This window comes from Ambystoma mexicanum, chromosome 12 (genome assembly GCF_040938575.1).
Source record: "Ambystoma mexicanum isolate Mex_15411 chromosome 12, UKY_AmexF1_1, whole genome shotgun sequence".
In the NCBI taxonomy this organism is placed as follows: domain Eukaryota; kingdom Metazoa; phylum Chordata; class Amphibia; order Caudata; family Ambystomatidae; genus Ambystoma; species Ambystoma mexicanum.
Window position 1 is genome coordinate 1227350159 of NC_090936.1, and position 15187 is coordinate 1227365345.

The 15187-nt window shown below is 49.7% G+C and overlaps 1 protein-coding gene across 2 annotated transcripts in view; it reads left to right on the forward strand.

Annotated features, from left to right (window-relative positions):
- The window catches only part of ALDH1L2 (aldehyde dehydrogenase 1 family member L2), an 836174-nt gene that overhangs the window by 619519 nt on the left and 201468 nt on the right, over positions 1-15187 (forward strand). For both annotated transcript variants that reach the window (XM_069629899.1, XM_069629898.1), the window contains exons 14-15: positions 4540-4610; positions 4705-4810. In XM_069629899.1, the coding sequence (XP_069486000.1) occupies positions 4540-4610; positions 4705-4810 (177 nt within the window). The remainder of the gene's footprint in view (positions 1-4539; positions 4611-4704; positions 4811-15187) is intronic.

Consider the following 15187-nt stretch of genomic DNA (forward strand, 5'->3'; position numbering starts at 1 on the left):
TAAAAGGGACTTCTTCCATAGTTAAGTTAGTAATTCTGGTAATCAACCAAGAGACCTGTTTGCAGTAGTCACTAGACTCTGAAAACCAGGCTCTATTGCATCATCAGTTGAGCCTTCGCTAATGCAGGCAAACAGATTCAATAGATTTTTCAAAGAAAAAATTGAAATGATACAAGAGAGTATTAGGGCAAAGACGGGGGAGATTCAGATAGCCTATAGCAAGACAGATAAATTAAGTCTGAATGCTCAAATAGATGCAGTGGTAGTTGAATGTAATACAGGATGTATGAAATGTGACTTTCAACCAGTGAAAGAGGAATATGTTCAGGCTCTGATATTGAAGCTTAAACCGACCAACAACTCTACACTGCCTGCATGCTCGGCTAGGAATATGGCGAAATAAATTGCTCCGTTTGTGAGTACATTGGTCAATAAGTCACTGACCGAGGGTATAGTACCCAGAGAACTATATATACTCCAATTTAAAAAAAAAAATCTATACCCAGCTGAACTAAAAAACTATCGCCCGGTTGCAGACCTATCTTTTCCAGGTAAAATTCTAGAGAAAGTGGTGACCTCGCAATTGCAAACGTTTGTTGAGGAGGAGATACTTCTTGATGGTTTGCAATCAGGCTTTCTGCCCAAGTATGGGACAGAGACGGCCCTGCTGACCGTGTAGATGAGCTGTTAGGCTGCGGAAATAGGTGGACTCACTCTCTTTGTGATGCTGGATCTGTCCGCAGCCTTTGGCACATTCAAGCATAGTATTATACTGGAGCGCCTATCTATGCCTGGCAATGTCTCTGACCAGGCTCTGAAATTGCTTGCCTCTTTTCTTGATGATAGACATCAACAGGTGAAATCTGGCGGCTATATGTCAGATTCTATTATGACGAGTTGTGGAATACCACAGGAGTCTTCACTCTCCCCGTTGCTATTTAATCTATGCATGCAGCCTGTGATTAATATCCTGAAACGTCATGTAATGAGTTATCATTCTTACACTGGTGATACTCAAATATACATTAAGAGTGATAATATCGAGGAGACTTTTGTCAAAGTGAATCAAAGACTGGAAGATTTGAATGGTTGGATGGCGAGAAACCAAGTCCAGCTGAACACAGCAAAAACAGAGCTGATCCTGTTTGGACCGGTGAAGCAGGTAGCAGCAGCAAGAGTCTTTTGCCCCTAGCATTCTTGGGGGGGAAAACTTAAATTATCCACCAAGATTAAGAACCTAGGATGCATGTGGCAGGAGAATCTAGGTAGCGAGGCGCAGGTAGGGGCAAAGTTCCAATCCGTCCACTACGCATTACGCATGTTACGGCAAGTGATTCTATACATTCCTAAAGAAGACTATGCGGTAGTGATCGGAGCTATGACAAATACCAATCTAGACGATTGTAATAGTATTTTGATGGGTATTCCAGGTAAACAAATGAATACACTCCAGGAGGCCCAAAATGCAGCAGTCAGGCTGATTAGTAGTTTGAAAAGATCCGATCATGTCTCTCCCTTACAGAGGTTGCTCCACTGGTTGATGGTCGAGGACCGTATCAAATTCAAGGTTGCCTGTATGATCTGCAAATGCCTAAAAGGACTGGCCCCGGAGTATCTAAGCAATACACTCCTACCTTATAATCCAGCAAGGAATCTTAGGTCAAGTAATCAATTACTGATAAGTAACCCCCGGTCGACATTTGTCACCAGAGGGGATAGGAGATTTTCAGTCCTTGGACCTGAAATATGCAACAGTATACCGCAAAAGATTAGGGAATGCCAGACAATTGTTCAGTTTAGGATAGAGCTGGAAACCTTTTTGTCCTGCTAATACTCTAGCTGCTTCGACAACATAAAGGGACACACTAACAAAATAATCATTGATTGATTCTGTATCTTCATGTGATTTCAAGAATGTCAACTGCGCCCTTATACAGTTAAGTCTGTCGCGGACGCGTTATAAATACAAAAAATCAAAATCATACAAGGTGATGCACAGTTGAGAGGCCATTGGAGCTCCTCAATGTATTGCCTCTCCGGCCAGCGTTGCTTAGGCTTTGCTGCAAGGTGATGCACAGGTGAGAGGCCCTTGGAGCTCCTCTGTGTGCCGCCTCTGCAGTTAACATTGCCTAGGCTGTGATATGATGCTGGGAACGAGTGAGAGGCCCTTGGAGCTCTTCAATGTATCGCCTCTCCGGCCACATTGCTTAGGCCTTGATACAAGGTGATGCACAGGTGAGAGGCCCTAGGAGATTCTCAATACACCGCCTCAGCATATAGCATTGCCCAGGCTGTGATACAATGCTGGGAACGAGTGAGAGGCCCTTGGAGATCCTCTATGCACCGCCTCTGGTATTGAAATTGCTTAGGCTATGATATGAGGGTGGCATTCCTGAGAGGCCCCTTGAGAGCCTCATTGCATCTCCTGTGCAGTTAGCATTGCTCAGGCTGTGGTACGAGGCAGGGAATGAGTCAGATCCTCATTGTATCTCCTCTGGGCCGGCATTGCTTAGGGGGCTGTGGTAGGAGTCTGAGAACAGGTCAGGGGCCCTTAGAGATCCTCCATGTACCGCCTCTGGGATCAGCATTGATCAACAGGTACTTTATCCAGCCCCTCGGGTGCTCCACAACATGTCCCCAATGTCCCTATCATTACCTTGTTGCACCTCTCAAGTGCACCTTGCAACTGAAACATGTTGTACAGATGATGTGCATTTTCATAGGTCAGTGGGGATTGAGACCTGTCTCGCTCTGGTACTCGCAACCGTAGCCAAAGGGGAGCTGCATTGAGGTTGACTTCTGAAGGCTGCACTTTCATTGTTTACCTAGACACTACAGTGGGCAATCGTCGTTCTGAAGCTTGCACACTTCAATACACATGTTTGAGATTGCACTGTGCCTGTGCAGTCACTACAAGATGGTGATGCCCAGAAGACTGCACCAAAAAGGTATAGATTGTTCTTTGTGGCCGGCTTAGGTAAAGGTACTTTTTAGGGCAGAAGATGTGACTGTCTAGTTAAGTTGCTCACCTTGGAACCTGGAGACGTGTTCTCATCCTGGCTGACCATGTAACCTGAAAACAGTGGCTTCAGCACTTGACCATGTATCATGTGATTCTGAAAATCACTTTGACTTTGTGCGCAAAAATATTATAAATAAATGTGTCATAAATCATTGTGCATACATGTCTCGATTCAAATTACAGACGACTAAATATACAAAGTGCATAAGATCGACTTTCATTTTGCATTTGGTCTCTTTAGACCAACTTATTTAAACTTGTTTTTTGAATCACAGGAGTTGACCCTCTATGCCCCCCCTTTTTTTACTCCCTAGCCCCTAGCAGTCCTACCTATTCTACATGACCACCCTTACTCATTTCTTTGAGTGATAGTCTGAGACCACTCCCACGCATAAGTTCCCTTTTGGGCACTCCTTCTCCCTGGTTTGTACTTATGTTCTACTTTAATTCTTTTGTCTGTGCCTTTGTTTTGGGCACATCCTCTCTGATCTTCTTGCCCCACCGGTGCCTGTTTCAGTGAATGTTAATAGCAGTAAAATGGGCTTGTCCGGTGCTTTGTGCAATGCCTGTGATGGCATGTGGTTGGGTACATGTGGAATGCTGTTAAGGAAACTTAAGTGAGTGGGCTGCGTTTGTGGAGTGTGGGCAGCCAACATGTGGATGGTCCGGTGGGTGTCCCCCATGCCATCTAATGTACATATAACTGGAACATAAACCAACTAGTAAACTAACCTTACGGGTAATTGAGGAGTCCTGCATGTTTATCCAAGGCTGCAGATTGCAGTTCTACACACTTCCTGGGTTCTTTCTGTAATGGGCACTGAAAGGAGACGTCATTGAAGGTAAAAACAAGACCTGCTGCCTTTTCCTGTGCCACCTGTTAATTCTTAGTGTTTGTATATTGAGTTCAGGGTCGTTTCGTGGCTATTCTCCTTTTTTAACCCTCTAATTTGCTGATTGTTTTTTCAGTACATCTGGAAAGGGGAGATAGGTCTTTCTGTGTCACACTGCTGCACAAACAGCAGAGTTCTTTCATTGCCACTTTATACCGCTGGTGCACCGTCTCCTATTTTAGTATTGCCAGTGTGCCCCATCTCCTATTTTAGTATTGCCAGTGTGCCCCGTCTCCTGTTTTAGTATTGCCAGTGGGTCCGGTCTCCTATTTTAGTATTGCCAGTGTGCCCCATCTCCTATTTTAGTATTGCCAGTGTGCCCCGTCTCCTGTTTTAGTATTGCCAGTGGGTCCGGTCTCCTGTTTTAGTATTGCCAGTGTGCCCCGTCTCCTGTTTTAGTATTGCCAGTGGGTCCGGTCTCCTGTTTAGTATTGCCAGTGTGCCCCGTCTCCTGTTTTAGTATTGCCAGTGGGTCTGGTCTCCTGTTTAGTATTGCCAGTGGGTCTGGTCTCCTGTTTTAGTATTGCCAGTGTGCCCCGTCTCCTGTTTTAGTATTGCCAGTGGGTCCGATCTCCTGTTTAGTATTGCCAGTGTGCCCTCTCATAATGCACTTCTTTTTTCTAGGGTTCCACGATTCCCATTAACCAGGCCCGGCCAAACCGTAACCTAACATTCACCAAGAAAGAGCCAATAGGGTAAGACAGACCATTGATTATCTTATTTCTCATCATAACATGGACTATCAATTGAGCATTGATTATGAAATTCATTCTCTTTATTCTCTCCAAGGGTTTGTGCAATTGTCATTCCGTGGAATTACCCACTAATGATGCTGGCGTGGAAAAGCGCAGCGTGTCTGGCTGCTGGTAATACGCTGGTTCTCAAGCCAGCCCAGGTAATTCACATCTGTTGGTACATTTTGTTAAAGTTATTTTTTAGTGAATTGCACTGTTTGAGGTAATGCAATGTAACTAGGTCTTGGATAGTGAAAATCCTACCGTTTTGATGGCCCCTGGGAACTCGATTCTGCAAGAGAAAAGGATGGAATTAATGGGAACACAGGGACAGGCAAGATGTGAAACCCGGGAGTGTTGATGTATGTAGATCGAAATAACCCAGCGTGTTTGTGCTAGTTAGTTCCTAGGTGAAATGCATAAGAGCCTGTTGACATACGGAAGCCCTATTTGGTGGTATGCTCTATTTTGTACTAACAAGTTTCCCACAGCAACCATCGGTGTTTCTAGTGGGTTATACAGTGATGGGATGGTAATCAAAGTGAAAAGTGGTGATTGTGTGATAGGAATGTGGCACAGTCCCCTGCCTAACTTTGAAGAATGACAGTTGGTTGTCAAAGGGACGGGCGGTACGCCAAGCTAGTTGATGCTGGACCTAAAGTAGGTGTATGAGGTAACCGCTAGACCACCCTAACTAGATTCCCACTCAAAGGCAGGGGCTAGTCTGCAGTGAGTGGGAAAATGCATCTTTCTTTCAGTACCAATGCCAAGGGAAATATTTCTCATTGTGAGCACTTGCGCAGACCGACACAAGCAATCTAAAACTGACTTGCGTTTTTATGTGAGGGAAAGAAAACAAGTACCAGTCTTCTGCTCATGCTAACATTGTACGTCGCAAATTCCCCACAATGAAAGAGTTACAATTTAAAACAAACCGTTTCACATACTTACCAGAGGACTTTCTCACTACATTTACATTCTGGGAAGGCTGAGAGACCAAGGAGGAAGCAGGCACTGACGGCAGAGTTTCAGGGTGATGAGAAGGAGACCTCCACATGTCCACGGCAACGTGGAAATCCAAAACGGCAGCAGGTCTTAATGTACCTTCAGCCCATCCCCTTCCAGCACACATAATGTTTGTCACATGGCCCAATCACAGGATAGCACAATCCACACTGCACATGTACAAACCATGCCCGTTTAAGGGGAGGTGGGATCACTTTATAAAAAGCAGCTAGTTCAGTTCTGAAATCTAGGTGTTTGAAAAGCAGCTAGAGATAGTTTGCGCGGATAGTAGGAGGATAGAGTTGGAGATTAAAGGGAAAGTATTGAGGAGAATGGAGGAAGAGAAGAGTTACTATCTGGAGGAAAGGTTTGGACTGCTGAGGGAAAATATTGAGAATATTGGTGAAGATGGTACCATCTACAGAAAGAGAGATTGAGGAGGTTGCAGGAGAAGAGTCATCGGGTATAAAGAAGGCATGGCAGTTAAAAGGTGATAGAACCATTACCATCTGGGAAGGATGACAGAAGAATACTAAAGGGGCACATAAACATACTCAACCTAAAAAGGTGGGAGGAGAGCAGGTCACCCGTGTCGATACTAAAAGCAGGAAGGTTCTGGCAGACCAGGGAAGACTTCAGAGGTGGGAGGAGGAATTAGAAAGTGCTATCACTTTAACGGACAGGAAGACTACTTAACATTTCTTCTTTGATTAATAATTTCTACATCATCAAATAGCACCATGCATGATGTTTTCAGGCAAGGTGAACTCTTACGTCCCGTCCCCTTGCCCCCATACTGTATGGGCGTTCCTCGCGAGGGACGGGAGACAGAACCTTTTTCACCAGAAATAACTTCCTCTTTAAATTTAGAGGTGCACGGGGGCGCGCTCCTGAGAGCATGCGCTCGCCTGACTGCGCCCACCGGCGCCACTCCTCAGTCCCCTTTTCTGTGTCGATGGGAACGGGCCGATTTCACCAGCGCTCCTGGGTTTGGCTTCGGCCATACAATCCAACACGCTCTTCCCCGGATATTCTTCTATCTTGTCTTTTCTTTCTCTTCTAGATACTTGGTCCTCCGACGCCACGCTCCTCCCCGGTGCATGTCGACTTTGACGGGCTTCAGCAGGTGTCCAGCCTGCGAGGGGCTCTTTCCCACATCAGACCCCCACGCCCTTTGCCTCTGCTACCTTGGCCCCGACCATGGCTGGGAAGGCTACTCAGCGTGCAACGCCTTGACACCTCGGGCACTGAAGAACAGGCTAGCTAGGTGGAGAGAGCTCTTCCAGACGTCACATCCTAAGAACCAAACTTTGATCGCGGCCTAAGGTAAGGTCTCTTCTTCGGAAAAGAGTCGCAAAGGCGACTCTTTTCCAAAGAAGTGCCCGACCGGGAGGGGCCTGTCAGGCTCTACTACCAGCACACGTACCAAGGCTAGTCCAGCTACTCGGCCTTTCGGCCGAGGGGTCTCCAGAACCTTCTGGTATCGTTGCTATGGGGCCGCAACAGGTACTGGGGTTACTCTCGAGGGGCAACGCCCTAGTACCGGCATCATGTCTGAGGGGGCACCTTACGCAGCACTGCCGGCAGTTAGGCCGAGGGCTCTACGCCTTCCAGGCCTCGGCCTGAGGTGTGGGATAAGCCTTACGATCCAACACCATGCGTCTTGGACGGGGCTGGTTCCAGCGAGCCAGGCACCGCGGCTTCAGCACGTGGCACGCAGCTCCACAAAATGGCCAATGTGCCAGACAAAATGGCCGCTCGTCCAACGCCTCCTCTAGCAGAGCGGGTTGAGGAACGAGTCACAAGGTGGGACTGTGGTCAACCAGGTACGTGGCCTACAGCGTATCCATCAGCAGCGCAGGGCAGGTTCTCCCTGAATCCCAGACAGAGTGCGCCCTGGCACCAGCAGCCCGTGGCCACTCCATCAGTATCTCCTGCCAATTCCTCAGCCTCCGAAGACCGGTTCTTCGAAGGGATTCTGGCGCTGATGCGAACGCCTCAGACGGGACATATCCTTGAGAATGCCATCAGGGACATGCTCCCTCAGGTCACGCCACCAATACCTTTAGTCATTCCTCCGATGGCTCCAGTGCCTCAGGCCCCAGCGCTTCACGCGCTTCCTTTGCCGGCTCCCAGTCCGGCCCCAGCACCACCGTCATTTCCGGCAGTTCTACAGGCTCTGGTTCCCACACTGCAGCCCACGGCACCCAGTACCGCTCCACCAGTTCTGGATCCTCCGAGCACTCAGGCAGACACAGACGAGGAGGAGTACCTCGACACACAATCGTCAGCGAAGGCCTTCCACGAACGCCTTGCGACCCTGGCAGAATACCTGGGACTTCCTCAGCCCGAGGTTGAGCAGCCCGAGGAGGGGGTCCTGGCAGAAGTCCTCACGCTAAGGCCCCCCTCCAATACGGGGATCCCGATGCAGAAGGAAGTTGTTGCCCTGGTCAAGAAGGGGTGGCTCAAACCACACTCGGCCCAACCTGTCAATCAGCGCCTTGACGCCAAGTACAGGCAGCTAGAGGGGGACACATCCTCAGCTGCACTCCTCAGCGATTGGTGCAGCATCACTCTATTCTAAGCCTCAGTATTCCTCTGCCACCTTGTCCTCGGCACTGCTAGGTAAGGAGAAGATCTTGGAATCGTACTGGAAAAAGCTGTACTCCAATGCCTCCCTGCACCTGCACGTGCGTCAAACCAACGCCAATGCCATGCTGGCAGCTGCTAACCAAAGGCTCTGGTGTGAAATCGTGGACTTCCTCCCGGAGCTCCTGCCTCAAAGCCAGGCTTCTTTCAAAGCGTGACTAGGAGAAGCCAGGCTCGTAATGTCCGACATTATGGAGTCTTCTGTGGCCCATATCGATACCTCTGGCCGGGCCATCTACATCACCATGGACATGAGAAGGATGGGCTGGCTCTGGGCTACGAAGTTCAACCCTGACGTCCAGCAACACATATTGGACCTTCCATTCAAGGGTAGTGACCTCTTTCACTCCTCCATGGATGAAGAATTAGAAAGAAGAACATCTTACAGATCGCTAAGTCTTTACCTATTTTACCAAGGCCACGGCCAAGGGGTACACCTTGTCCAACCCACGCTCCGACAAGGGGCAGGTGCCTGGAGGGTTCTGAGGCTTTCAGGAACGGAGGTCCAGGCAACTGGACCATTCCCAGAGTCAGCATCGGAGGAAACAACAAAAAAGGGGGGGAGCAAGGGGTTTTTCCAATCCCCCTCCTCCTCAGCAGCCTCAGAGGGAAAAAAGGCATGACACGCCCCTTCGGTCCACGTGTCTCCTGTGGGGGGCAGGCTTGCCTCTCATGTGCAATTTTGGCGCCAACATTTTTCTGACCCCTGCATCCTATCTGTAGTCTCCACGGGGTGCCGCCTACCGGTCCCACCCTCTCCTCTCCTCCCCTCCTCTCCCACAGATTGGGACACCAACTCTGTTGGCGGAAGTCTGGTCGTTCGTCGAGAGCCAGGCAGTGGAAGAAGTCCCAGCCTCCCAAAGAGGATTGGGTTTCTATTCCAGGATTTACGACATACAGAAGAAGAACCAGGCTGGCCTGAGAGTTGTGTTGGACCTATGCACCGTCAACCTCTCCTTACCTCTGCACAAATTCAAGATGGTTACGCCAGCTCTCATTGCAGAAACACTGAACAGGGGAGACTGGATGTGCTCCATGGATCTGAAGGACGCTTATCTACACGTCCCAATTTGGCAGCATCATCGGTCCTTTCTGCACTTTAGGATCATGGGCTGCCATTTCCAGTACAAGGTTCTACCCTTAGGCCTCAACTGAGCCCCCAGGGTATTCACCAGACTAATGAATGCGGTGGCGGCTCTCCTAAGGGCCCATTGCCACCACATCTACCCATACCTTGATGACTGGCTCGTCAGGGCCTCCTCTCCGGTGGCGGTTCTTCACACCTCCTCTGCTCTTATGAACACACTCCACGACCTGGGGTTTACTATCAATCTCAACAAGTCTCCGCTGCAACCCGCACAGAAGCTGACCTTCCTGGGCTTCATCTGGGACACCGTCTCCGAGAGGGTGTTTCCCTCAGAGGACAAGATCACGGCTATCAAGAGAGCTACTACTCACTTCCTCTCCAGGACCGTGACTACGGCCTGGTGGTACCAACACCTAATGGGCATTATGGCGGTGGTCCTTCTGGCCGTCCCCCACACAAGACTCAAGATGAGGATGAGGAGGCTGCAGCTGCACTTCGCAGCTTCCTGGAATCAGGAGAGATCAGAAGAGGGGCTCACAATCGGAGCCTGTGGACATTCCCACATCTCTCCAACTGGACCTCCTCTGGTGGTACGCAGACTTTAACGTACGGCGGGGCAAGCCCTTCCGCCAGCCACTCCCTCAGGTCACTGTCACGACGGACTCCTCCCTCGAGGGATGGACAGCCACTCTGGACAGGGTCCATGGAGTCTGGACCCGTCAGGAACAGGAGTCCCACATCAACTGGCTAGAGTTGAAAGCCATATGGCTGCCACTCAAAGCCTTCCTCCCCCTCATAGAGGGCAAAACCGTACCTATCCAGACGGACAACTCCACCAGCATGTACTATGTGAACAAGCAGGCTGGTACCAGATCCTCTCCACTTTGCAACCTCGCGATCAGCATGTGGGAGTGGGCCCTGGAGAACAACATCTACCTCATGGCTGTCCACCTCCCGGGGGAAGCCAACCTGGAGGCGGACAGACTCAGCAGACTGGGGGTGGACAATTACGAGTGGCAATTGAACGACCTGGTACTGGAGGAAGTCTTCCGTTGATGGGGGCATCCCCAAGTGTATCTATTTGCCTCCCACGTCAACAAGAAATGCCAGCAGTTTGCCTCCTGGCAGGCGCAGGGCCCCGGCTCCCTGGCCGATGCCTTCCAGCTACAGTAGAACTACATCAGGGCGTACGCCTTGTCACCCACCCCACTGGTCCACAGAGTGATCTGCAGGATAAAGTAATCGTGTCACCTCAGCATCATTTTGATAGCCCCCTGGTGGCAGGCGAGACCATGGTTCTCCCAGTTGCTCAGCCTATCAGACAGGCCTCCCATTCACGTACCGTTGGGCCCAGCTCCGCTCCTGACACAGCAGGGGCGGTAGGGTCCTCCACCCTGCTCCTCACAAGCTAGCCCTTGCAGCGTGGTTCCTGAACAGGTCACTCTGAAACACTTGAACCTATTGCAGGCTAACCTGGAGATCATACAGGACGCCAGAAGCAAAGATACCAGGAGCCAATACAAGAGCAAATGGTCTAGATTCTGTCGTTGGGCCAGCTCTTCAGATGATGTCCACTCCTTTTCGGCACACCTCGCACACTCCGGAGTGCAAGTCGACACATGCCGCACCTACCTGGCAGCCATAGGTGCCTAAAGAAATTTAGAGGAGGGTCTGTTTTGCTCCTCTAACCCGGTGGTCAAGTGGCACCTGGCGGGCCTCCACAGACTCTACCTGCCTATAAAGAGGCCCCACCCAGCCCGGGACCTCAACGTGGTATTGGGCGCACTGGCCCACAAACCATTTGGGCCAATGGCGTCCGCTGACATCAGGTGGGTAATCCTAAAGACCGCTCTGCTTGTGGGCATCACCTCAGCGCGCAGGGTCAGCGAGATCCAGGCCTGTGTGGCCTCCAAGCCCTACACCATCTTTTACAAGGACAAGGTGGTCCTCCGAACGCACCCGACCTTCCTACCCAAGGTCACATCCGCCTTCTACCTTAACGAGGAGATCGGTCTACCTACTTTCTTCTCCGATACCAAGGTTGAACCTCAGAGAGCGTTGCATTGCCTCAATGTCAGACGCGCTCTGAAGTATTACTTGGACACGACCAAGGATTTCCGCAAGTCGGATGCCCTTTTTGTCACCTTCGGAGGTGCCAGGCCAGGGTATCAGGCTACCAAGACCTCCATCTCTAGGTGGATGGTCGCAGCCATAAAGGAGGCCTATGAGGGGCAGCACAAGCCAGTTCTGGCTAATCTGTATGTTCATGCTATCATGGCAAAAAGAACAGCTATTGCATTCCAACGCCATGTTCCGTGGCAGGTCATCAGTAGGGTGGCCACCTGGGCCACCCCCTCGGCTTTTTTGCAAGCACTACTGTCTGGATGTCGCCCCTAGATCAGATGCGGCTTTCGGGCAGGCGGTTCTGAGAAACCTGTTTGCTTAAGGAGGGTCTCCTCTCCACACTAGGGATCCACTCAGTTGTAATCGCCCATACAGTATGGAGGAAAGGGGACGGGACAGAAGAGTAATTAACAGTTACTCACCGTAGTGACTAACGTACTCTTAGTCATAGTCCATTTTCCTCCATACGTCCCACCATCCTCCCCCCCTAATAATGCTGGTGCCATTAGGCAATGTTGCATATTGTCGATGCGTCAATGGGGACTGAGGAGTGGCACCAGTGGGCGGAGTCAGGCGAGCGCATGCTCCCTGGGCCGTGCCCCTGCACACCTCTAAATTTAAAGGGGAAGAAGGTTTTTCTGGTGAAAAAGGTTCCTTCTCCCGTCCCTCTCGAGGGACGTCCATACATTATGGAGGAAAGGGGACTTTGGACTAAGAGTACGTTAGTCATTGCGGTGAGTAACTATTAATTTCTGCCACACTTTATAAATGTCACAGAAAATAGAACTCCTCGTCAGATTCAAAGAAACGCGGCTTCTTCTAAGCTCGCTTCTTTATAGCACCATAAATCTGAGTTTACAACTTTGTCAGGATGACTGCTTGGAACTTCTGCTTCCACCTGGTTAACTCTCACCCCAGGTTCACCTCTATGAAGATTCACCATGCAGGTCTACTCGCTTGCCTGATAGTGTTCCACACTCAGCAGTGCTTATGAAGTCCTAAATATACTGACAACCAAAGGTTTTACCACAGCTTCAGCAGTTTGAAATCTTGTGACTTTGAACAACTTTTCAGAAACAACACGATTCAAATTAGTGCCCCTCAACACTTCCAAGTAAGCAAGGCACTCTTCTTCTGAACATTTAACTTCCAGAAGGGCAGCCTCTTTGCCACTCTTGTCTTTCTGCCACACCAACAACCAAAATGCTTTGTGTTTCTACCTTTCCTCATTTTGGCTTTGGCAATGTGAGTTTTATACCAGCTTTGAGAGAACACTCAATATTAAGATGCTTCACCCTTTTACACCCCTTCTCTTCCTGCCACCCAGAGCAATTCAGTGGTATGCCTTAGTCTCTTCTGGCTTTGAACAATGCTTGTACCTTTCATTAGGTTTTGGCAATGATTGCACCCTTCTTGGGACAAAGCTTGCACCGCTTTTGACAAAGGATAATGCTTGCACCACTCTTGGCTTAAGATAATACTTGCACCACTCTTGGCTTTGGGTTATGCTTGTTCCCTCCAAAAGTGCAGTCACTTTACTGTAGTGCTACAATGTTCTTCTGCTTTACAAATGATCCTTCTTATTAGTCTTCACTTTCAGGATCACTTTTTAAGCACATGCAATAAGTATTTGAGCCTCTTTCAATAGTTCAATATTCAATTAAAACTGTTCCAGCTGTTTCAAGTCTACGCAAATGCTACTTAGTTTTCTGATGCTTGTTAATCTGCTTAGAATCACATGCTGTGCATATAGTCTGACATCCAGTGGTAACCGCAGAGTATTGCATCTTGTCTTTCGTGAATCGAAAGGGGATGTCAACATGGGCGTGCCTGTAACACTATACCTATGTGACGTGTAGTGTACCCAAAATCCCTCATGCGTAGAGGTCCCTCAGATTTTTTTTTCTGCCCAGCATACTGGTCGCCTTATGCGGAGCTCGTCCAGAGACATTGCTATTGTTATCCTCGACCTTTGGTCGTATATTGTAAAGTTATTAATTATTATCCTACCATCCATTCCATCAACGGCTGTCTCCTGATCTACGCCGAAGCCGGTTACACGGACCTTCAACGGACAGTGTTTCAGTCGGCGCTGTCGACCATGTGGCCGGGCCTTCTGGCTGGCCTCCACAGTAGGGAGAGTGGGGTCGGGGTGGACATTTCCTTTTCTGAGAATGCCTTTCCCTTTCCTCTCTCTTTGTTCCATGGGTCTCTTCGTCACTATATTTTTACTCGGCTATGGAGAGGACTCTGTTTAGGTTTTGCCCTTCTTGCAAGGCCTAATTTCCTTGGAAGGATAAACACCATATGTGTAATAGGTGTTTGTCCCTGAATCACGACGAGACGGCTTGTGCGACTTGCAAGCTCCTGCGTCCAACAACACTAAAGGAGCGCTGTGTTAAGCGGTGGGCGGCCTACGGAATGTCGCAGGCCGGGTCTAGTTCTCCCGCTGCCACAACCGCCGATTGTGACAAGGGGCTAAGTGACGAACAGGCCTCCGATTCGGAGGCCATTGACCTCTCGGCGGGGGAATTCTCGCTCTGCGTCATCCATCCCCACCCCCGTCTGGCAAGACTCAGGTCTTGCTATGAGGACTGTACACTCCGGCGACAAGGACGGACACACACTCTCTACACACTAAAGACACAACCCCCGGGACGACTTCGACAAAACAGTCGAAACGACCCATAGCGTCAACGGGCACACAGAATGTTTTGGCCGTGCCCACCGGTCGTCTGTATCGGCAGTCCTCCCTGCACCCGCAGGTGCGCCTTGCGACCGGGCATTCTAAATCGAAGGGTGCTGTCCCCAATACTCAGGAGACCGTCGAGACGCATCGGAAGAAGGCGTCCACGGTCGAGAAGGCCCTGTTTCCGCTGAAAACAACCGCAGGACTGTTCTAGACACCCTTCCGCCTCTGAAGAGGTTGCCGAAAGCATCGCTAGGATTATTTTGGCAGATAATCAGAGGCAACGGTCCAGGGATTCGTCGATACCTAAGGACCAGCCTAGGGATTCATCGAAATCCAGGGATAGGCCGAAGGATTCATCGGAACCCACAGAGAAGCCTAAGGACAGACAAAAGGACTTGCATCAACCATCGGTCCCCCAAAAGGGCTTTTTCGTAAGGCGCAGGAGGGATTTCTTCGACGTTAAAGGAGAAATCTTGACAATCTGCGACGAAAGATCCATAACAAGAGCCTTTTCCACCCGTAGACTCCTCTGGTGCATCTATTTGGACCAGGGAGAAATTTGAGGGATGTATGGATAGGTTAGAGGGGTTTGTACAACTCTCAGAGAAGTCCACGCCCAAGAGGCCTCGGGAAGAGGGTCCCTTTCCCCCTGTGGCTAAACTTCAAAAAGTCTTTGATCCTTCTCAGGAAGAAGAAGAATAAATATATACTTATGACCTCACTGAAGATGAGGTTCCTGTGGACCAATACAATCAAGATGAATATCCCTTTGCTGACACTGAGGATGCTCATATCGACCCCACAGAGGGTTGGGGGGATAACCCCGACCTGGGTGATCCTCAGCCTTGGCAGTCACCCAATCCAACACCAGAACCTGATGCTTTGTGCATGGATTCCCCCCGACTACACCCACTCGACAGGCCTCCCCGGTTGACGACCAAACGGCGTACGCCATATTAAGGAAAGCAGCAGAACATTTCC